The sequence below is a fragment of the Ictidomys tridecemlineatus genome, chromosome 12 (genome assembly GCF_052094955.1).
Source record: "Ictidomys tridecemlineatus isolate mIctTri1 chromosome 12, mIctTri1.hap1, whole genome shotgun sequence".
Classification (NCBI taxonomy): Eukaryota; Metazoa; Chordata; class Mammalia; order Rodentia; family Sciuridae; genus Ictidomys; species Ictidomys tridecemlineatus.
The window spans coordinates 36,964,743-36,988,292 of NC_135488.1; the positions used below are offsets into that span (position 1 = coordinate 36,964,743).

At 49.1% G+C, this 23,550-nt stretch overlaps 1 protein-coding gene across 5 annotated transcripts in view; it reads right to left on the reverse strand.

Annotated features, from left to right (window-relative positions):
- The window catches only part of Fam178b (family with sequence similarity 178 member B), a 100,350-nt gene that overhangs the window by 65,571 nt on the left and 11,229 nt on the right, over positions 1–23,550 (reverse strand). For 3 of the 5 annotated variants that reach the window (XM_040270764.2, XM_040270762.2, XM_040270760.2), the window contains exons 2-6: positions 19,844–19,925; positions 19,227–19,654; positions 18,024–18,085; positions 14,649–14,777; positions 6,997–7,149 (exon numbers count right to left, since the gene is read on the reverse strand). In XM_040270764.2, coding sequence (XP_040126698.1) covers positions 6,997–7,149; positions 14,649–14,777; positions 18,024–18,085; positions 19,227–19,654; positions 19,844–19,889 — 818 coding nt within the window. In that variant the 5' untranslated portion in view covers positions 19,890–19,925. The remainder of the gene's footprint in view (positions 1–6,996; positions 7,150–14,648; positions 14,778–18,023; positions 18,086–19,226; positions 19,655–19,843; positions 19,926–23,550) is intronic. The other 2 variants (XM_040270763.2, XM_040270761.2) reach the window with 1 other exon arrangement.

Sequence of the window (23,550 nt, forward strand, 5' to 3'; positions counted from 1 at the left end):
CGAGGGGCCCAGAATGGGGAAATTCTGGGAAGGGATAACCAAGTGAGGGTTCCCCAGAGGATTCTTTAGAAACTCCCTGTCCCTGGATCAGGGCATGACCTGCCAGTGCCTTCAGTGCCTTCCCACCAGGCCCCTCCCTTTAACTGGAGTCCTCAGAGCCAGACTGCTGATGTGGAGAGGAGCCCTGGAAAATCACCTTGACCTACAGGATTCTGGTCTCCACTGAATGGGCAGATGGACCTGATGTGGCCAGAGGTTCTCTGGTGGCAGATGCTTTGGAGGTCAATTTAGAGGGGCTGGCCGCACTCTGGCGCATTCCCCAAACTCCTGGTCACCCCCAGGCAGGCCAGGTCGGGGCAGGAGCTCCCACTCGCTGTATACTTGCTCCATTACTTTGTCTTTCTAGATAATGCCCCCAACGACTACGTGAATTCCAGGAAAACAAGAAAGTGATTTCATGTTTGTTCTTTTTGGTGGCCAGATCCACGCAGAGCACACTCAGATAGCATTTAATGTCATGACCCGAGATAGAATCATCCTCACTCAGCCCCCACCCCTTTGGAAAAGGACGTCATGCTTTCATCTGCCAGGAACAGAACACTCCAAAGCCAAGATTCTCCTCAGAGCCAAGATGCTGTCTCCCTGAGGATGTCCAGGCAATTTACAAATTGTACGTTTTTTTTTTTTTTCAAAGTCATTTAAGTTCAGAGGAGAAAGAGGCTTTGTTCCTGTGGCCGTGAAGTTCAGGGCTCCCAAACACGTGCACACCCAGGGCTGCTGGGGCACGCTCTGTGCTACCCCACGTGCCCAGTCACAGGGGTGCTTTGGCCAGCTGACCCCAAAGTGCACGGCATAAGCACAGGCCCTACAGCCTGAGTGCAGATGATACTAAGGGGTATCTGTAGGGACCTGCATGTTGGCAGAACCCTGCCGGAGGCCACACATTGAGGCACTTTGAGGAGAACTTTGAGGAGACTCTGGCTCTGGTATCCTGCTGTGGGCTGGGGGTACCCTGCCAGTTTCTTGGAGAGGGAGCCAACAGTACAAGTCCCTGCTGGTTCGGGCCACACATTTCCAACTGTTGCACCGAGGGAGTGATCTCTTGGGTCGCAAAGTCTTCCTTCTGCTACACAGGCCTTGCAGAGCAGTTTCTGCCAGAGAAATGACAGATCTTTTGAGTTCACTGCTGTTGAGTTTGGTTTCATCTGTGAGATAAGAAACTAGACAGCCAGGAAGGGCATATTCTGGCTCTGCCTTGGAACAAATGGCTTTCAAGGAATTCTGGCCCAAAAGTACACAAGATCACGAGGCGCGAGGTGAGACACAGGCTGGACCCCAGAGTCAAGTGGGGCACCTGTTCAGCACAAGGGGAGTGCTGCCCACCCAGACAGCCCTGCACCCGGCCAGGGAGGGAGTCCTTCACAGCACAGGTAACCTTGGGCTTGACCCTGTGTGCACACTGCCCTGCCTCTGGGGTAGGAAGAAGGGCCCCCCCAGGCCAGCATCCAAGCAGAGAGATGAGGAAAAGGGAAGAGGTGGGGGTGTCTGCAGCAGAATCTCAAGAATCTTGGGTGTCAGAATCAGGAGTTGTCAGATTTGAAAAAGCCAGTGTCATATCTCCACAACAAAAATGCTGATGCTGGGGGCCTGTGGGTGCCTCTGCCAACACTGAGGTCAAAAGTTATCCTGAGAATGCCAAAGGACCCTAGTGGAGAAGGGGAGGGACAGCAGATGGCATGCAGGCCCAGCTGAGTGTGAAGCCCCAGCTGTCACCCCAGAGGGTCCCAGTGAAGGGAGGTTCCCACGAGGGCCTCAGCTGTGTGTCCAGCCATAGCCAGGGCACTGCTAATCCCTAGTCATGATGGCAATGACAGAAGGCAGATGTCTCTCCCCATCACCGCCTGCTGGAACAGAAGGAAAAAAGGGGAGAAAATTGGCCCAAAGGGGAGGCCCTCAGGATGAACATGGACCAAGTGGGGGACCAGCCCAGTTCTGCACACCAAGCTGCTGGAGCAGAGCTTGGGCCTCCTTGGAATTTATGATCCTGATAATGTCCAAGGGAAGATTCTTCCAGCTTCTACCTCCTTGCCTATTTTATGGGCAGCAGTCCCAGTGGGCAGTCTCCAAATGCCTCACGAATCCCAAGTGATGGCAGGAGGATAAACACCAAGGGCAGTTATTTATATAGTATTGGTTTCTGGGCGCTCGCCAGGTTTTCAAAAGAAAGTTTAAGTAAATGCCTAAGCAGAATACAAACAACATGGCTGGCCTTCTCCTACACCCCTCTTCTGTTTCTTTCTTTCCTCTGTTTAAAGCTAAGAGAGCCACCTGGTCAGAAGCCCAGAGCTCCCAGCACCAGCCCAGCTTGCTTTATTCATAACTAGGGGCATTTCCAGCCAGCAGGACTGAGTCCTGTCCACAGCCCACAGCTGGTGGATCGCTACTCACAGCTCCAACCCTGGTGGCCCCTCCAGGAGGAGGAGGTACTCGAATCAGAACAGGAGCCAGGGCTTCTGGGCCTCCGGAAGGTGCAGGTACACGCAGTGCCACTGAGATGAGGAGACTGGACTCACCCCCCTGCTGAAGTCCTCCCACAGGAACGCCCTGCCCCACGCCCACCCTCATGCCAGTAGTGGCAGATGTGCCCAGAGGACATGTGTGGACTCTAAGGAAAGCCTGTGAGCAAGCCAGCCAGGCAGGCCACCTCTCCCTTCCCGTGGAGCTCGTTTCTGCTCTGATGCCCTGCACTAGGGAGAATCTGATTTGCTTTTGAATTGCTGTCAAGGAAGGAGGAAAAACTTCAGCTCCTGGAACTGGCTGACACCAAATGCTGTCATTAGGATATGTTACTTTGGTTCCAGGGAGTGACCCAAGGTCACACATTCAGCCACACAAACCTGTGCAGGCCACAGTCAGGGAGGCCTCTTGCACTCTGCTGCCCAGCCCACCTGCACCTGCTCTGTGACCCAAGGTGAACAGCTTGCTTGATCTGTGCTGGCATTTCCCACTTTGTTCAGAGAAAAGAAAGATATTTCTCCCTTCATAGAAGGGTAAGGAGAAGTAAATCTATTTCAAGAGGTGATTTTAAAAAAAATAACACTTTCTCTCCCTCCAATGATAAAAATTATACCTTCATTGTAGAAAGTTTGGAAAAGGCAGAGGCGTATAACTAGGAATATAAAATCTCCTGCCAGCTCACAAAGTGTGAACTCTCTGCACTGCAAGACCTGGTACCCTCTGGCTGAATATGGCAGGGTCCTGCTGGTCACTAGGACCTTTCCCATTCTGTGTCTGAATGAAGTTTTTGGCATAAACAGGAAATGAAAGATGACCCAAGGCTAAATGGTGGCCTCCAGGAAGTGGCCCTTGCCCACTGCCCCGCGGGAGCCACCGACAATGTCACATCCCAGTGTTACACAGCGGGCAGGGCATTCCTCCAGAGAGCCCTGTGCAGATTCCCAAAGCCACAGGATTGGAGGCTCATTAGCATATCTGAGGGAGGAGGGAAGCTGGGAGGCCACCTGGCCCTGTTTGGCAGCACTGGCTGATCCTGGGTCACCACTCCACATGGGGCTCATCTGTCAACACTTCCGTCCACCAGCCAGTCCAGGACAGGAGACCTGCTGTGGGCACAGCCAGGGGCTGAGGCAGGGAGGGAGCCTCCCTCTCTCCGCTGCCCTAGAGTCTGTATCTCTTCTTTCTCCAACTCTAATACCCTTCCTTCTTCTTTTTCCTTCAGTTTTTCTTTATCAGCTCTGTTAGGTCCTTTTTCCAGATGGTAATGTGAACCCTGACCAATGCTCTTGCACACCCAATAATCTCACATAGCTGCCAGCAACACTCTAGACCTTCAGGCAAGTGCTTCTGTGAAAGAATATGCCCATCATGTGGCTTATAATGTGTGTGTCCAAAAGCTAGGAAAATGGTTAAGGTGTCCAGGTACCAGGGCAAAGCGGCACTACATTGTTTGCTGCAGTGCCTGGGTCAGCTCAGATGCTGATGGCAACAACCTATAAAATCATTGATGAGACAACTGAAGGCGCTGGGGTTAAAGCTCAGTGGTAGAGTGTTTGCCCCTCACACGTGAGGCATTGGGTTCAGTCTTCAGCACCACATAAAAATAAAGTAAATATATTTAAAAAGAAAAGACAACTGAAAAACAATTTCTTTTTTTTTTTTTTGGTACCAGGAATTGAACTTGGGGCACTTAACTACTGAACTACATCTCCAGCCCTTTTTTATTTTGAGATAGGGTCTCACTAAGTTGTTAGGGCCTCACAGATTTGCTGAGGCTGGCTTAGAACTTGCTATCCTCCTGCCTCAGCCTCCCGAGCAGCTGGGATTACACACTTGCATCACTTCACCTGGCAAGACACCCGACATCTTAATACTGACTGATACAAATGATAAGAAATTACTATTTTTAGGTGCAATAGTAGTATTAAAATTACATCTAAAAGTAGAGTGCTATATTCTAGAGACATAATCTGAAATATTTACAGATTAAATTATGTGTGTCTGAGATTTTCCTGGAAAGTAATCCTGGGGGAATGGTGTTGTTGGGTGGAGCAGAAAGGAAAAAGACTGGCTTTGAGCTAATCCGTGCTGAATTGACAGATGGATACATGGAGATAAGTTATGTTCTTCACTACTTTTACTCTTATTTTCCTTTTAAAATTTTATTTTATAGAACCCAGGGCCTCACAACATATTAGGCAAGGGCTCTACCACTGAGCTATATCCCCAGTTCTTTAAAAAAAATTTTTAAATTTTGAGACAGGGTCTAAGTTGCCTAGGATGACTTCAAACTTGCAATGCTCCTGCCTTAGTTTCCCAAGTAGCTAGGATTACAGGTGAATGCCACTGTTCACTCTACTTTTATATGTTTGCAATTTTCTACGATAAAAACTTTTAAAGGAGGGGCTGCAGTTGTGGCTCAGTGGTAAAGTGCTTGCCTGGCACATATGAAGGACTGGGTTCAATTCTCAGCACCATGTAAAAATAAATAAATAAAATAAAGGTATAAAAAATACAATATCATTAAGAAAATTTTAAAAACTTTTAAAGGAAACATCAAAATATTAAGAATAATCTTTTTTTTTTTTAATATTTATTTTTTAGTTCTCGGCGGACACAACATCTTTGTTGGTATGTGGTGCTGAGGATCGAACCCGGGCCGCACGCATGCCAGGCAAGCACGCTACCGCTTGAGCCACATCCCCAGCCCTTAAGAATAATCTTTATGTTACAAAATATGATGAACTCAGAATTAATGAAATAAACCTAATGCCGTGGTTAGCACAGTGAGTGTGTATGCTAGAGGGTCGAGTTTTGGAAGCTTGGTCCCCAACATGGAGATGATAGGAGGTATAGGGATGTTTCAGAGGTAGAGCCTCAAGTGGTCATTAGTGGATCCTTCCCTGAACTTTTCTTTGGCTTCCAGTCTGGCCCTGAGATCCTTCCCTCTCACAAACTCCTACCATGCAGTGCCATCTGCCATGAGATGATGCAACTATGGGCTCTCACCACTACTAGTGCTATGCTGTTTGGACTTTCAGCCTCCACCATGAGCTTTTTTCTTTATAAGTACCCAGCCTCAGGTATTTAGTTATTGTAATGGAAAATGAACTAACACTCATAAGAAAGCCCTGCATGGCTGGAAAAGAGAGTAAGATTCCTATGTTTAAGTCTTAATGTGGCCTAAGAGACCACAGAAGCAGTCCAACTTCTGTGCTCCTTACAAGTGGCCAATGGTGGCCCTTTTTACATTCCCTTGTCATCCAACACAGCAGGGTATCCGGAAAACTACAATTGCACTGAATCCCGTGGACTTTTTCTTTCTCACAACTCTAAGTGTTGAACATTATTGTGGTAAATCATTTAAAAATCCTCTTAAAAAGCAATCTAGTAGGTGGTTATGTGTAATGGGGATAATTTACTCCCTAAAAGGAGAGGAACAAGACAGCTTCCTCCTGTTATCAGGTGTGCCCGTGGCTGGGGAAAAATTTCTGTGTTGGCATCCCACAGACCAAGGAGGTGCCACGTCTCCAGCAAATACAGTGCTCCCTCATTCCCGTGGGGGGCATGTTCTAAGACCCCCAATGGGAGCCCAAAATGGTAGATAGTACCAAACCCTACAATTTAGTACCTTTTCCAACTTCACTAAACACTTAGCACACACTATGGGGGCCCAAATTTTTGCAAGAAGAGTGTGATGGCAAAGCTAGCAGAGTTCTGCTTCCTGGCTCCCTGGATGGAGGTCCGGTTTACCTCTGCTCGCAGCACCCACAGCATATCACTTTTTTCTTCCCTTAAATCAAGAACTCTCACCTTTTCACTTAAAGGAAGTGCTTCACTGTTCCTGGGGCTCGTTTGAACTCCCAGCATTGCTGCTCTTGTGAAGCAGAGGTCACCTGAACACACTGGGACCCTGTAACAGCAGCTCTGAAGACAGTGACAGTTACAAGGACACTCATGGGCAACTGGAACACAGTGTGGATTCACCGGTCAAGAGGGGATCCACACTGCAGTTGGAGCAGAGCAGGATGGCCTGAGATTCCATCATGCTGTTCACAATGGGACACAACTTAAATCAATGAACTTTTTATTTCTAGAATTTTCCATATAATATTTTCAGACCACAGTTGACCACAATGTGACACTAAGGATAAGGGGGCCCTGCTGTGGATGGAAGCAACCATCACAGGCTCCCTATGGCCCAGAAACTGGTCCCAGGGCTGACTGAACGGTAAAACCCAGGCCCTGTATGCTGTACCCCACTCACAGACTGTGCAACAGTGGAAGATTTTTTATAGTTTGTGCTAAATTAATAAATTTTATAAGTAGACAGGCATGACTACGTCACTGATATCCCTAAAAGAGCACACAGCCATTGATCAAAACATGGCTCTGGATGACCTCTTTTGGGGTGTCCCTTATCCCTGGGCTCTAGCGGGAGGGGGCCTGGCGAGGCTTTGCCCCCACCAACACACTTACCTGAGAAACAGTTCTTCAAGGTGGTTGTGTGGCTTTAGATGTGAGGAGTCCAGAATGCAGGGCAGGGGGTGACGCCTAGGCAGAAACACAGTCTCACCTGGATGCACAGGTGGGATGACTTGCAGGGACACGGAGAACCTCTCCACCAGCATCCTGGAGAGGCAAAGGGAGGGGAGCAGGGGTCAGAGGCACATCTGGGCTTGGAGCATGGAGGGAAGGATGGATGGCCCAGAGGCACCCCCTGTAGACCAGAGGGACAGCACTACTTGCTGATGAAGGAAGGGCCATGTACCTGTAGACATGGAGCCCTCACCAGCCTGCTCTATCAGAACACCACTTCAGGGCCAGGGGATGGGGAGCTAGCACCGGTTCCACCCAGGAGCTCTGCTCAGGTCAACTTTCACTGCATGTTTTCAAGGCCAGGTTTGAAGGGTGCATCAGCATTGGCCAACCAAGAGAAGTGTAAACTCACTGCAGTATTCACTGGCTAGGGGAGGGACCCACAACAGAGCAGCCCACACAGTGCGAACAGGGAGAGCGGGAAGAAGGGCTGGTGCAGCCAAGGCCAGGGAGAATGTCCTGGGAGGGCTGCGGAAGCAGTGGCCCAGGGGCCACAGCGGCTGGGTGGAAGCACAGGATAGCAGGAGGGCATCAAGGCCAGCTGCCAGGGCTGGATTCTCCCCTGACTCCAGCTAAACGCAGAGCCTGCCTATCCCTGCCAAGCGTCTGATTTAGTAGATTGGAGCTGTGCCCATGAACAGGGAAGGAAAAGGGAAGAGGGGACCCTCTGAAACGGGGATGGGAAAAGGAAGGCTTTCAGATGGTTCCCAACAGTGAGCTAAATCTCTACATGACAGATTGGCATGGACACTTGACTACTGTACACTGGTGGGTAGAAACAGCAAGCTGCAGAACAGGATGTGTGTGTGTGTGTGTGTGTGTGTGTGTGCGCCCACGCGCGTGCATGGTCATACCCCTTGCCCCTGTGGAATATGCTTCCAGACCCCCAGTGGATGCCTGGAACCTTACTTATATAGTATCGAATGCTATAGTTTGTGTTTTCCATAAATAAGCACTTATCACACACCGTGGCTGTAATCTATGCAGTTTGAGGTGTGAAAGCAAAACTATTAATTCCACAGATTCATTCTTCCATTCCAGATCTTGGCAACACAGAAAATAATTTTTCTTTCCTTATTGGGAATGCTCATCCTCTCACTTAAAGGAATCACTTCATACTATCTCCTTGGCATATCTGATTAGCTGGCACTACTACTCTGAAGTTTGGGGCTGCTGTTAAATAAAATTAGGGTTACTTGAACACAAGCACTACAATACTGTGACAGTCAATCAGATAATCCAATTCTTAACTAATTGGTGAGTAGTGTATACAGTGTGGATACATTAGACAAGGGGATGATTCATGTCCTGAGCAAGATGGAGCAGGACGTCATGAGATTTCCTCACCCTGCTTAGAATGATGTGCAACTTAAAACTGAATTGTTTATTTTTGGAACTTTCTAGTTAATATTATCAGAGAGCAGTTGACTATGGGCAAGTACTGACACTATGGAAGGTGAAACATGGGTAAGGGGGAAATATCTACATGTTTGTATACAAGAATACAAATCTACTCAGACATACAAGACATACCCCACTGTGATATAGAACAATCATCCCTAGGGGACAGGATCAGGGTGAGGAGAGAGAAGAGTAGACATGTTCTGTTTACTTCATATATGATGGTTCTGCTTAATGTTGTAGTAATATAACATACATTTAACAACAATAAAACGAAATAAGCTGTATACACTGCTTTCCCTCTTCTCTCCAGAAGACGGTCCATGCCCAGCCAGGTTCCCAGCTAGGCCTGCTGTCTGAGACAGCAAACTTAGGAACAGCTCAGGGGCTCATCAGGATTTGGGACACCCACAGCTTCCACTGGAGGTGAGTGCGAAGCCTGCAGCCTGCTGGCCAGCCATGCACACACTGGGTTCAATTCTCAGCACCACATATAAATGAATAAAATAAAGCTCGAGCATCAACTTAAAAATAAAAAGCTGCCATGCAAGTGGTAAAATGAGTTCTTGCTTATGTCTTTGCCATCAGACTTTTATGAGAGCTTATATTGCTTTTATAGTCAGGAAAAATTTGCAAATTATTAAAAGTTCTGTAAGAACTGGGCTCATTTGTGAAGGGGGCCTAGCCCTGTCCCCAAAACCAAAGGGATTTTTGTGATGTTGACTATAATGTATGCACATTATTAGCCATTCTGAGATGACAATTACACATCTAATTGAGGATTTCCTGTGCAGCCTGGAGCTGGCAATAAAGGATGATGCTATGTTTTAAATATCCACCCCCAAGCCCCCTCCACCCCCTGCTGCCCTGGCACACACTTAGGTCTTTTAACTTGAAGAAAGAATTTAGGATGTCATCCCTTCCAGACACAGGCCATTCCCAGGCCACGAGAAGACATGCTCAGGATCTTGGTGTCCTTTCTGGGACAGGCAATTGTGGCAATCCTAATCGCCTTGTCTGTCTGGGGCCTGGCCCCACCTCAGCTGCACCCCATCCAGACTCACAGCTTGTTCCCTGGCCCCACCACTTCCTGGGCCTCTTCAGAGACAGAATAGGCCGCTGGGCTTTGTAATGAGTTGCCTTTTTTCTTTTTTAGGCATCAGGTTGAACAGTCCCATCAGAATGATCCCACATCAAAACAACCACCTCAAAGTGACTGTTGTCAAAGAGGCATTCTCAAAGCACCACTGGAAAACGTCACGAGCCCAGAAAACCAGCAGTGATTTCAAAGCCAGGAGTATCTCCTGCTTTAAGCTGGCTACACAGATAACTCCCTTTCTAAAGTGAGGAACTGTGAAACCTCCAAGCCCTGACTTACAGCATCCTAGATGTGGTCAGAGGGAACAATGGCAACAGTTATTCTTGCTACAGAGATTTTACAAAGGTTTTGAGAGGTTCCATTCAGAGCTTACAAAGGTTTTGAGAGGTTCCATTCAGAGCCTATCTATCCAGCAAGTGGGAAGCCAGAAGCCCAATCCATGCCTCAGCTCACAGAGAAGATGGCCCTGGTCACGTGGGGTACCACAAGGCCTTCTTGAGAGGGAAGCCCTGAATTTGCTGGGATATCAGGCAGCACCAGCACCTGCCCTCCTGGAATTCAAGGGGGCACTTCTCGGCAGCCCTGCCCTGGATCTCCTGCACTATGCAAGAAGCTCTGCCTGATTATCTGGGACAATGGTTCCAATCCCAATGAGTTCCCAGACTTCCCACCATCCAGACAAGCCCAGGGGAGCCTGGACACAACCTTTCGCTGTTCTTGCTTTTAGCCACTCCCTTCTATTTTCATTGAAAGGTCTTTAGCCAAGTGGTGTGACCTTGCAACAGATGATGTCTGACAGGGTCACAATGGTCACAGCTGCCCAAGTTGTTCAAAAATCTTCAGACAGCTTTTTGTCTCCCTTCCTCAACTCAGCTGAAACCACGGATCTGCACTTGCTCCTGCACAGGTGACTGTCTGATGGGTGACCTTTGACATCAGAGGGCTGCAAACTCCACACTCAGAGCAGCTAATGCAGCCATTTTCTGAACATGGGTCCCATGAAGAAATGGGTAGCTGATGGTACCTGCACGGACTGTGGATGGTTCACTTTTCCTGCCTCCCATCACTGTCCTACTGCTCCAGTCTCTCAGATCACTCTTTCTATCCATAAATACCCCTAAACCCTACCCTTGGGTGAGGTGGACTTCAGTGGGGCTCCTCATGTGTGAACCTGGGACTGCCTTCTGAATAAACTCCTTTTCTTTTGCAAAACCCATTGCTTCGGTGGCTGGCGTACTGGGTGGCAGGCAGAATGGGCCTTCCTGGGTTAACAGCAGGTCCTCCTAAGTGAGGCCAGGCCGGCCACGCCAGCATGCACAGGCCCACGCGCCGATCTGCTGTCTGTGGCAGTTTTCACCCAAAAACAGCAGAGTCCAGCCTCTGCTACAGAGAATCACAGGCTTAAAGTTACATTGACTCCACAAACTTCACAGTAAGAATCTGCTGATATTTGGTCTAGTGCAGAGGTGATTATCAGAAAATGTCAAAAAAAAGACAAATGGCCAGCCATGGTGTTGCTCATGATCTTTTTTTTTTTTTTTTTTTTTGTACCAGGGACTGAATTCAGGGGTGCCTAACCATGCAGCCACATCCCCAGCACTCCTTATATTTTATTTTGAGAGAGGGTCTTGCTAAATTGCTTAGGGCCTCACTAAGTTGCTGAAGTTGGCTTTGAACTTGTGATCCTCCTGCCTTAGCCTCCTAAGCTGCTGGGATTATAGGCATGTGCACAGCCTTACAATAACCTTTGAGCAATCAGAATGGTGTGAATTCTTTGGGGATCCTAAGAGCAAGGCTCTGAGGACTTGTACATTTTACATCACTCAACAACCCCTTTGGAAATGGACACAGAACATTGAGCACTTATCAAAGCTTTGCCCATAACAGGCTGGACTATCCAGGCTAAAGGGAAAAAAAAAAGCCTGGATAGCACTCAGCCAGACCAATGGCAGGGGTTACTCTAGGGCACAGGGATCCTGAAGACCCCCTCCACTCCAACTTCAATGCCCCCTCTCCCACAGCATTCCCATTAGCACAGAAACATGCTGTTATTTTCCCCAAGAAAGAAAGAAGCCAACCAACTAACCAAACAACCCACCAACGTACCTTGACCCCACTTCCTCCAGCCACTGCCCATCTCACTCTCCTGTCCTCCATGAATCTATTCCAGTCAGGCCTGACCCCAGCAGCCCACCAGAGCTGCTCTTGTCAAGGTCACCATGATCACTATTTTGCTAAATGCAATGGTCATTTCTCAATCGCCCTGATTTGACCACTGGTTGCCAGTACTTGGCAGCTGGTTTCCCTCCAGACCACACAGTGTCCTCTTCTGCTCTTGCTGATGGCCTCTAGGTGCTCAGGGCCCTGATCTTCTCAGGTACTTGTTCCCCGGGGTACTTGTTCTCATCTAGCTTCGAGGCAGCAAATGCCACCTCCACACAGAACTCCCAGGCTCATGCTCCAAGCCACCTGCCAATCTTGCCCCTAGAATTCCCCAAGTGATTCTTGACCTCATGTCCAACCCCAACCTATCCTGTGGTCACTTAAGTCTTCCCATTTAAAGATACTCCTAACCTCTAGCTGTTGGGGCCAAACACTTGGGGTTCCCTTCTAGATTCCCTCCTTTTGCCATATCCTTAATCTAGCCTGTCAGCAAATTCTCTCAATTCTATCTTGAAAACATATCCAGAACTTTCCTGCACCTCCCCAACCACAATTCTCGTCCATGTTTCCTGGTTCTAAACTCCTTCCCTGAGGAAGAGCGCGGAAGCTAGAATTTTTCCTCCCTAAGGTATCCCCCAAGGATCAAAGAAACACCGACCTTCCCTGCCCCAGTTGGCCACAGAGATATTCTGTGACCTCCTTTGTCTGATCAGAGGTCATAAGACCCTCCTGGCTCCTGAGGGTCCTGCCCACACCCTGGAGAAAGGCAGCTGACCACACAGCCCTCGCTGGGCTTCCCCACCTGGTCTATCAGAAATCTTGTCTATGCCATGAAGCTTCCAGAAAACCCAGAAGGACGAGGGTGCAGAGAGCTTCTGGAGGGCTGAACGTGTGGAGGTCCCTGGAGGGCTGCTGCCCAGGGAGGGCTGGATGCTGCGCCTGCCCCAACCTCACTCAGCACCTCTTCAACTGCATCCTTTTTAACATTCTTCACAGTAAACTGGGCAACACACATTTCCCTGAGTTCCATGAGCCACCAGCAAGTCAAGCCAAACCCAAGGAGGGCTTGCAGGAAGCCTGACTTATGCCCAGTCACTGGGGGACAGTGCAGCAGCCAGCGTTGCAATGGCACGGAGGTGCAAGCAGTCTTATGGCTGAGCCCTCCCCTTGTGGGACCCTTGTGGCCACTATCTCTGGGTAGGTGGAGTCAGAGCTGAGTTGGCCTGAGGGCACCCTGTGGGGTCTCTGCCTTTGGGGCGGGGAGGGCAGTCATATCTCCTGAGCTGAGTGTGGTGACAACAGAAGGGAAGGATGCTTATGCTTTAGTTTTCCTAGCACACCCTCATTGCTCTCTCCCTGCTGCCCTTGCCTGTCCTCACAGCCCACCCAACAGAGTAGCCACAGGTGCCTCCTCTGGATGCATGTCACATCAACTATAGCAGCTCACGTGGGGGAAGAGTTGTGAAGTGGGTGCCTACCACCAGCCTCCCCAACCTCCTGGCCCCCACCCACTGCTCCCAACATGCTAGGAGCACTCCCACCACAGGCCCGAGCTGCTCTCCCCTCTCAGGGGTCTCCTGAAAGCCACCTTCTCATGGGAAGACTTCTGCGCCTGCCTCCTCCAAACCCCCGTTTGGCCTCTGTGCGCCCCCTCTCCTGAGCACTTGTCACGGCTGCATTTATCTTGTTCACTGTTCCTCTTCCTACCCTGACTCCAGCGTCATCAGGGCAGACAGCAGTCTGGTTTCACTCCTGCTACATCCTCAGGATCTAGCCGCCTGGCACAGGTTGGCACTCTATAAACATCTGTTGGATGAATGTGTGAGTGGATGGACAAATGGGTGGATGAATGGTGTGACAGACTGAATGTGTCTCTCCAAAATTCAGATGTTGGAATCCCAACCCTCAAGGTAACTGGGAGATGGGGCCTGTGGGAGGTGATCAGATCATGAGTTTGGGGCCGCTGTGAACAGGACTAGTGAGAGCTCTCTAGCCCTCTTCTGCTAAGTGAGGACTCAAGACATCAGTGCTCTGCAGCCTGGAAGAGGGCCCCCTGTGCAGCCTGAGCATCCGGGCAGGGCATCCTGGTCTTGGACTCCCAGTCTCCAGAGCTTGAGAAACGTTTCGGTTCTTCACAAGTCACCTAGTCCATGGTGCTCTGCCACGGCAGCTCAAAAAAATAAGGCAGATGAAAACAGTAGACCCTAAAGACGGATTCAAGCCTGGCATAGTGGCACACGTCTATAATCCCAGCAGTTAGGGAGGCTGAGGCAGGAGGATCATGAGTTCAAAGCCAACCTCAGCAACAATTTAGTCAGGCCCTAAGCAACTTAGCAAGACCCTGTCTCTAATAAAATATAAAAAGTGCTAGGGAAGTGTCTCAGTGGTTACGTGCCTGTGTGTTCAATCCCCAGTATGGAAAAAAAAAAAAAAGAAAAAGGATTCAACTGTGGTCTTAAGCATCTCCAAGACCCAGACCCTGTTGTACAAATGAATCCAGATCTCCCTCCAGCCAACAGCCCAATTAAACCAGGGCCAACACAGCCTTGACCCAGATGAAAGCACTGACAAAGTCACTTTCTTTCCCCAGACAGGAAGATTTAAAAAAAAAAAAGTCATGTGGCCATAATCCCCCTGAAAGGCAGTTTTCAGTTATGTGGTTTCGTGTAGCTATTTTCCAAAGAGATCTGGTTTCGTGAACTTGGACAGTTAACTGGGCTGTGTTTTATGATCTGTGTCCTCTAAGCCCAGACTGGACCCTGATGCCCACCAGCTGATCAGATATTTCTTGAATCAATGAATGAATGTGGCTATAAAAGTAGGATTCTGCTTTAGAGCTACAAATTGCTGGTTGAAATTCTGACCACACCTGCAGGAGGCCCCGGCCTGGCACCTGTGTTCGGGGGTGAGTGGCACTTCGTCTTCACGGAGATCCGAGGTGAAGTCAGGGTGGTGCTGCAGCAGCAGCTTCTCCCGCTCCTGCTCCCAGGCCTGCTCCCTGTGGGGAAAAAGCCAGAGCCTATCACCAGGCTGTAAGCACCCCTATACACCTACAAGGCTAGGAAGCAGAGGCTGAGTCACACTGGTCTCCCTGCAGGAAGGCACCCGGGTCTGAGTTTGGGGGGTGTGGGAGTCACTGCATCCACGCACTGTGCTGCCTACAGCGAGAAGAGATGAGTTGATAGGCCTGAAGGAAGATGGGTTCCGATACTCAATGTTATGTGTAGCTTTGTGGACATTGTTTTGGAGTTCACTCTTTTTTTTTTTTTTTTAAACACACTAGGCCTGAGCCTGGCTCCTCTGCTCCCACAGGTCCAGCTGCACAACCGGGCAGAACCACGCCCTGGGCTCCTTGGTGTCCCTGACTCACTGTCTGGCTCTCCAGTCACAGATAGCAAGAGCCCTCCAGCCCCTGCTCACTCCCTGTGTCTCCCAACCCTTTGTCCCTTGTCCTGCAATAGCCTGGAGCCCTGTTTACTTCCAACCAGTTGTGACCACAGGCCCCTTGTGTGCACCATTATCTTGCTGGGGCTTTGACTCCATGCTGTGGTTTGATTATGACTTGGCTCCAACAAAACTCATGCTAAAATCTGAAGGCCAGTGTGACAGTACTGAGAGGTGGAGGCCCTGTAAAAGGTGCTAGTCAAGGGGGTACGGCCTCTGAAAGACTAAGCTCTTCTTGGCTCTCACGGGAGCTCTGCCCCTTTTCTCTTCTGTGTGGCCCCCACCTTCCCGCCACACATGCAGCAGCACGAGGCTTTCACCAGATGCTGGCAGGTGCTTGTGTACCTCCAGTGCTTCAAGCCAAAATACCCTGGTCTTTACAATCACCCCATCTCAGCTATTCTACTCCTACAACAGAAAATGGCCCAAGACATTCCCTAACCACCCTGCAAACCCTGAGTGTAAGGTTTGTCCTGTAGCTTCCACTGTCCGTGCCTCCCCAGCCCCACTCTAGCCCCTCCAAGTACCTGCCAGGAGATCCCAGGTGAAGTCAGGGTGGTGCTGTAGCAGCAGCATGGGCTATAAGGTACCATGGGCTATCAGTTCTGAAATATTCTCTCTCCAACCCAGGCCTCTCTCGAGCGCTCAGATCCTTCTATTACCACTAACTAGATGATTTCCAGCTGAGTATGATATGGCCAGGTGTGCCTTCCTCTTTCCCACAAAGGCCCCCAACTTCCTGGCTACTCAAGCCACAGAGCTATCAGAGGTCCCTCACGCTCCTCCCAGGGTTTCCTGATGTGAGCCACCAGTTCTCCAAAGGCCACCAGAATGTTCTTTTTTAAACACATCTGTGCCTGCTTAAAATTCTCCCACGGTTCAACCTGTGCTTACAAGCCATCCAGCCCCCTTACTACCTCAACTGTATCTCCTGCCTCCTTCCTCCCACTCCTCAATGAGGAGACTCTTATCCTTGCTGGCCAGGAGCAGCCTGGCCTGTCCCACCTGCCTTTACACAGGGCTTATCCTTCCCAAACAAAACTTATTATCCTGCAAGGGTCAAGGACAATAACATCTTCAGGAAGCCTTTCCTGACCTCCAGATTAAGTAAGCAGTGTTCTTTTGGGCCCCCCATAGTAGCTCCAGAGACTAGGAAATACCACATCCATTCTGTTCCATTTCCAGGTGAACAGGTGCTCCACATGTCCAGTGCCTGGCCCAGGCCCAGTGCTTGGTGTGCCATGCACTGAAAATGTCCACGCCTCGGCCCACCCATTCATGAAGCCCTAAACCCCAGGGTTGCTGAATTTGGAGTAAGGAAATAATTAAAGCTAAATGAGGTCATAGGGTGGGACCCTGGTCCAATAGAATTAGTGTCCTTATAACAAGAGGAACCAGAGAGCTTGCTTTCTCTGCAACATGAGGACATGGCAAGAAGGTGGCTGTCTGTAAAACAGGAACAACCTGAATCAGTAACCCAAGTGGCCAGAGTCTTGATCTTGAACTTCCCACTTGAAATAACTGCCTGTTGTTGAAAGGCCCCCAGGTGTGCTACTGAACAGGCCGGAAAAGAGCAAGAATCTCCCACTGCTTGGCACACTGATAGCTAGGTATGGGTTCTCTATAAGCATTCACTTTCCTGTCGATATTTTCAAGTATCTATGAATTCAGGGCCCAGTGCTCGGCACCATGGAAATACATAGACAAGGCTCCTTCCCTGACCTGCCATCTGGCTGGGAGGAAATACTCAGGTTCAGGAAGCTAAACAAAAGTCAGAGGAGCTGGGAGGAGGGAGGAAGGCCCGCTCTGTGGGTGGAGGCAGAGGGCCAGAAAAGGACAAAGGCAGAGAAAGCAGTAATCAGTCTCACATGTGTGTTTAACGCCCACCTGTAGGCAAGAAGGCAGAGCCAGGAACTTGGGAAAATCAAGTCTCCGGCCTGAGTGCCCAGTGGAGCCGTGAGGCCAGAGCCCTAAGCATGAACTGCCCTGTCTACACTCAGCTTCTGCAGACACAACCCAACCACGCACACTGAGGAAACACGACCCAACAGACAGGAGAGGGGACAGAGAAGAATTAGGTCACACGAGCATCTGCTCACATGCCATCAAAGAGTAGCCTGGGAAGATGACCCCAGCACAGGAGCAGCTGCTGAGGCCGCTCCCAGATGAGAGAGGGTCTACTCCGGCCAGCAGGTCCAGCCTTTCCACCCCACGGGCTCACCAGGGCCAGCCGACCTCCCCAGCTGGCATTCAGCCATCAGCAACAGCGGCTGGTCCCAACGCCACTGAACCTCCCTGATGCATCTGCGATCCTCATCACCCGGGGATCCTGCCTCTAGAAGCTGCTGAAGACAGAGGGTGGGAAAGCCAGCCAGAAGTGATCCAGAACCACCTGTGACAAGGTGTGGCTCCACTGTGAGAGGGCAGGTGTGAGCAGCCAGCCTGCGAGGGGAAAGCGAGCTTCCATGCTGGGGCGGGACAGGGCAGGGGAAGTGCTGCCCAGCATGACTCCTGAGGCCACAGGCACAGTTGTCCATTTTCCACTCCCTACTAACTGAACACTTCCAGTCTTTGGGCATAAGGAAGCCAAGAAGCACCTGGACAAGGGTGCTGTCCATGGTGGGGGGGTGACGCGCCCTGCTCAGAGATGCCACTCTTGGCACAGCTCCACTCCACTTGCTGGTTATGAATCTGTGCACACAGGCGCACTGTGTCTGTTCAGGGAAGACTGCTTCATTCAGATGGATTTGCTCTGAGTGCTATAGTGCTGCCAACCCCACAGACATGCCCCTCCACTCACCTCTTCTCCTGCAGTAAGTAGTCCAAGCTGTTGACATAGCGCTCTGAGCCCCCAGAGGCAAACTGGAGAGAGAGAACGTGGGGATGGGAAGAAAGGAAGACAAAGACACAAGGGGACAAGTTAAGCTCTTATTTATTTTGCTTCCTTTTCTGAACAGATAATATACTCACATGGTGAAAAAAATAAAAAAGCACAATGGCATTCAACAACATGCCTCCCAGTCACCTATCCCAGCCTTCCAGGCCCCTCCCTACACAGGTGGGCATTTCTTGAATGCTTTTAGAGACATTTTACACAAAGACAAGAACAACAACAATTCATCATAGATATCCCCTCTTAACACAACACTATCACCCTATCTTGCACTTGGTTCTTTTCAATTAAAAATACATCTTGTTTGAGAGGCTGAGGCAGGAGGATCACAAGTTCAAAGCTAGCCTCAGCAAAATCGAGGTGCTAAGCAACTCAGTAACCAGGCTCTGTCTGTAAATAAAATACAAAATAGGGCTGGGAATGTGGCTCAGAGTTGGGTGCCTGAGTTCAATCCCTGGTACCCTTCCCACAAAAAATACACCTTGAGAGTCATTCCATATCAATATCAAAGAGATTTGTGGTGCTTGTGTAACACTTTTGGGATATTATGATGTATTTTATTAGATCCCTAGAGGTGGACATTCAGGTTACTGACAATCTTAGGCTATGGCAAACAAGTGCTGCCCTATTCTTAGAGAATGGTCTCTGGATCCATGTGATCTTAAAGGTCCCCACACAATGTTTACACGAGGACTTTATTCCCTTTCTGAAATTCATCACTGAGGTTTTCATTAGGAATCCCATTGCTGGACCAGGGTCAGCCGGACTCTCTGGGCTCAACCGAACCCAGACCCCAGCACTGAGATCCTTGCTTGCTCCAGGGCCATATCCTAACCTTAACCATGAAGGTCTTGAGGAGCTTCTGTGCAGAAATGGCACTGTGTCAGCAGAAATTAGAAGCAGAACAAAGAGAAGAGGTGCAGCCTGGCCTTAGGGCCCCAGGGTGGGGTATGTGGCAGAGCAGGGATGTCAAGGGAAGGGAACTAAAGGAGGCTATGGGTATGATTGAGGAAGGGGTAGGCAGAGAGGAGGGGCATGGAGTAGGGAACTGAAATGAGTGGCTGAAGGAGGACAGCAAATACAGGAGACCAAAAAGTGGCTGCCACCTACCGAAGCGTGAACATCTGTCTCTGGAGTCACGGCCTGCTGGCTTGGGCCTGCCATATTCCAGAACAGCTCTTCCAGTGAGCCCAGGCCCTCCTTGGGGTCAAAGCCCAGGGGGTCCTGCGCCAACTCCTTGGGCAGTCTTCTCAGGTTCTGAGGACCTGAAGCACCCACCCACCTTTGGCCTGGGGTATCCCGGTGGGTCTGCAGTAGCCTCGGGTTTAGGAACTCTACTGGTGGTGGACTCCAGTCAGTGGGGAACATGTCCCCGCTGGTCTGCATCTTGGGCTTCTTGGGTGACTTGGGAGTTGGAGCCAAGGTGGGGCTGCAGAGCCGTCGGGAGGGGCGGAGGAGCCCCTGGCCCAGGGGATGGTCCAAAAAGCTGTGATTCAGGTTAGGCAAGAAGATGGGCATGACAGTGGCTGCCTGGACCCCTGCGGATAAGACGAAGTCTGAGATGTCCAGTCTGCCTGCCATCATCCCAGACACAAAGCCAGGCTGAGGAGAGGGCAGCCTGGGATTTGCCACAGGTAGGATGCAAGGGAAATCCCCAGCCAGGGCTTTCCATCCCCCATGGGTGCCACCCTGAGTAGGGCTCTACCATGCAAGACAGGGACACCTACCTTCTCTCCAAGGAAGGGCTAGCACAGTCTTCTGGGGCCTGGCCATCTTCCAACTGTGGGACACTCTGTCCTGGAAGGAACCCTGTCAGGTGAGGCAAACCCCCAGGAGAAAGCTAAGGCTCTGCTCCCTGCATTACCCAGAGAGGCCGCCTGGCCAGAGGTGCCTGGGAGGGACTCTTCCTTCAAGTCCCCCTCACAACAGAGCCCTGGGACACCACCAAGGCCAAGTGACTGTGGTGGTGGGGGTGTGACATTACTTCTCATTTCAAGGACATAATGGGCAAGTGTAAGAACATTAACCTGTTTAAAAACCTGCATAAAACTAAAGCCAGTACCACGCAACAGGAAAGCCATGTTCTGAGATGGTGCAACAGTGTCCCTTCATCTTCTGAATCAGACCTCGTTACTCTAAGGTTTATTTATTTTTTTTATGTTTTTTTTTTTCCTTTCTTTTCCCCTCTCCCCCTCCATAACAAGATTAGAAAGAAAATGTTATCTTTTCTTCCCCCTGGTTAATTACCCTTGAATATACACACTACAGGAAGAAGATTCCTGCTAAGGATCTGGGAAGTGAATATCTCCCAAATTAACAAGTGAATCCTAACATGCTATCAGAGTGCCCTGGGACCCCCCCTACCAGAACACATCTGGAATGTAACTCTTGGAAGTTCCTTTAAAACCTCCCTGTCCTTCCTGATCTGGAGAGTCACAGCCTTTGTTTTTCTCCTTTGCCAGCAAAGCAATAAACCTTCTTTTTCTTCTTCTCAAAACCGTGTCCTCATTATTAAATCGTCAGTTGACTGGTATTGGGGACAGGGACTGAGCTTTCGGTTACAATGGCACCCTGCACATCTTGCTTGCTTGGCATCACTTCCCTGTAAGGATGTCTGTGGATAAGGTGGGAGGCACAGCTAGCTGGTCCCCACAGTTTCCCAAGCACCAATACACACCTGGCACATCTGTGCATTTTTGCTGAATGGATAGATGATTTAAAGGGACTCTGGGACTGACCCAGCAAGCCTCTTCCAGTGTAAGAAACTAGGCATGCCCAGCCATGATGGACCAAGCCACACACAAGACAGCTCCACCAGACCAGGCCCAGGCCCAGGCCCAGACAGCAGCAGAACAGATGAGAGCCTAGTCTCCTGATCAAAGAAAGCAAGAGTTTATAAAAGGGGCTGGGGATGTGGCTCAAGCGGTAGTGCGCTCGTCTGGCATGTGTGCAGCCCGGGTTGGATTCTCAGCACCCGATACAAAGATGTTGTGTCCGCCGAAAACTAAAAAATAAATATTAAAAAAAAAAAGAGTTTATAAAAAAACAAGCACTATCGCAACAAGAGCCCAAATGCAACAATAGTGGAAGAATTTAAAATAAAATAAAATTTACTACAACAAATGGTTGTAGTAATGGTTGTAAGGAAATTAATTACTGCTAGCACTTAAAATGGTTTATTCCTTTTATTCGTTTTTATTTTCTGTACTGGGATTGAACCCAGGGGTGCTCTACTATTCAGCTATGTTCCCAGTTCTTTTTATTTTTTGTGTTGAGGCCCAGACTTGCCTTGAACTTAAAATCCTCCTATCTCAGCCTCCTAAGACATTGGGATCGTAAGCATGCACACAATAATTTATTCCTTTTAGAGGACAACCCATCAATGTGAAAATACTACAAAACGCCCACACCCAGAAGCATTGTCAACAAAATGGTGAGCAGAAATCCCCTAAATCTGCAAATGCAAGAATGAGTTTAGGGCAGAGTGCATGTCTAGCATGCTGAGGCACTGGGTTCAATCCTTAGCACCACATAAAAATTAAAATAAAGGCACTCTGTCCATCTACAACTACAAAAAAAAAAAAAAAAAGAATGAGTCTAATAAAAAAGCTAACAAGAGCTGGGGACAATGGACAACGCTTGTGGTCCCAGCAACTTGGGAGGCTGAGGCAGGAGGGTTTGCTCAGCTCAGGTGTTGGGGCCAGGCAAGGCAACACAGCAAGACCTCAGTTCAAAAACAGAAACAAAAGCCACAAATATGAAAAAAACAGCAACAAAACTACCAATAATCAGGTAAGGACCGAAGGAAGCACATGCTGCTGAGCGTCACAAGGTCCTGTTCTGTCTTTTTAACTTGGTGCTCGTCACCCCCCACTCCCTGCTCAGAGGCAGCCATGGGAGAGGCATGGAGCAGGCAGAGATATGAATTTGTTCTCAAAGAACTGGGATCATTTTTTGTTTGTTTCTGCAGTGCTGAGGACAGAACCCAGGACCTCATGTGATCTACCACTGAGTGACAGTCCCAGCCCCTGGTCATGCATCTGATCTGTTTGGTGGCTTCCAGAGATAATTACTCAGGCCTTAACTTTGTTTCGCTCCTCTCAGAACTTTCTCAGGGCTAGAGTGACCTCAGAAAAGCACTTAAAGGCAAATATGCTGGTCACTGCCACCTAGGGCAAGGGGTGACAGATGGAACAAACAGCAGAGATACTGCAGAGCTTGGGAAGGAAGAGGCCAGGGAAGGAGAGGGATGAGGGATCAGAGGCAGGAAAAGCTCCCATGTGAACAGGAGAATAGAGAGGCCACACACACTCCCGGGCCAGTCACATGCTAGGGAAGACCTGGGAAATGCTAGGCTTCCACCTCTGGCTCATCTTTTGGCTCCCCATAATCAGCAAGCAGAGTTGGGGCAAAGCCTGTCAAAATGCTGCAGGAGCACCCTGCACGGCCTGTCCGCAGGTCCCGTGAGTTTTCCTCTCAGTTTTTCTTTTGACTCCTGGTGCTAAAAGAAAGTCCTTATGAAACCATCAGTTGACTACAAAAGAAAAAAGACCCAATAACAACATACAATAAAATAATATAGTCTTGCCGGGCACAGTGGCACACACCTGTAATCCCAGAAGTTTGGGAGGCTGAGACAGGAGGACCCCAAGTTCAAAGCCAGTCTCAGCAATTTAGCAAGGCCCTAAGCAACTTAGTAAGACCCTGTCTCAAAATAAAATATAAAAAGGGGCTGGGGATGTGGCTCAGTGGCTAAGCCCCCCTGAGTTCAATCCCCAGTACCAAAAATAATAAAATAGTAATAATACAGTCTTTGCAAAAACTCTTTAGAAAAGTAATTAAACAAATAAACTATAACCTGCAATGAGTAGCAACATGTCTAGGTGGGAAAAGAATCTGATTTTCAGTTACTGAATAATAATATTCAAAATGTCTAGTTTTGAGGATAAAATCACAAAGCATGCAAGAAACAAGAGGTGTGACTCATTCACAGGGAAAAAAAAAAAAGAAAGCAAAAAGGAGATGGGGTTGGTTGCCAGAAACTATTCTCAGAAAACCCAGACTTTGGACCTATTATACAGACTTTAACATAAATTGTCTTAAATATGCTCAAAGAGTTCATGGAAACCATGACAAAGAAACCAGGAGAAAGAGGTCTCACCAAGTAGAGAATATCAAATTGTAAAAATGAGCCAAATTCTGGAGTTGGAAAGTATACCTGAAATTAAAAACTTGGCAGAAGGTTGCAGTGCCAAATCTGAGCAGGCAGAGCAAAGACTCTGTGAATTTCTATTTTTAAATTTTTTTTTTAGTCTATTGGGAATTGAACCCATGGACACTTGACTATTGAGCTATACCCCAAGCCCACTTTTTAAAATTTTTTGTTTTGAGACTGGGTCTCACTAAGTTGCCCAGTCTGCCATTGGACCTATGA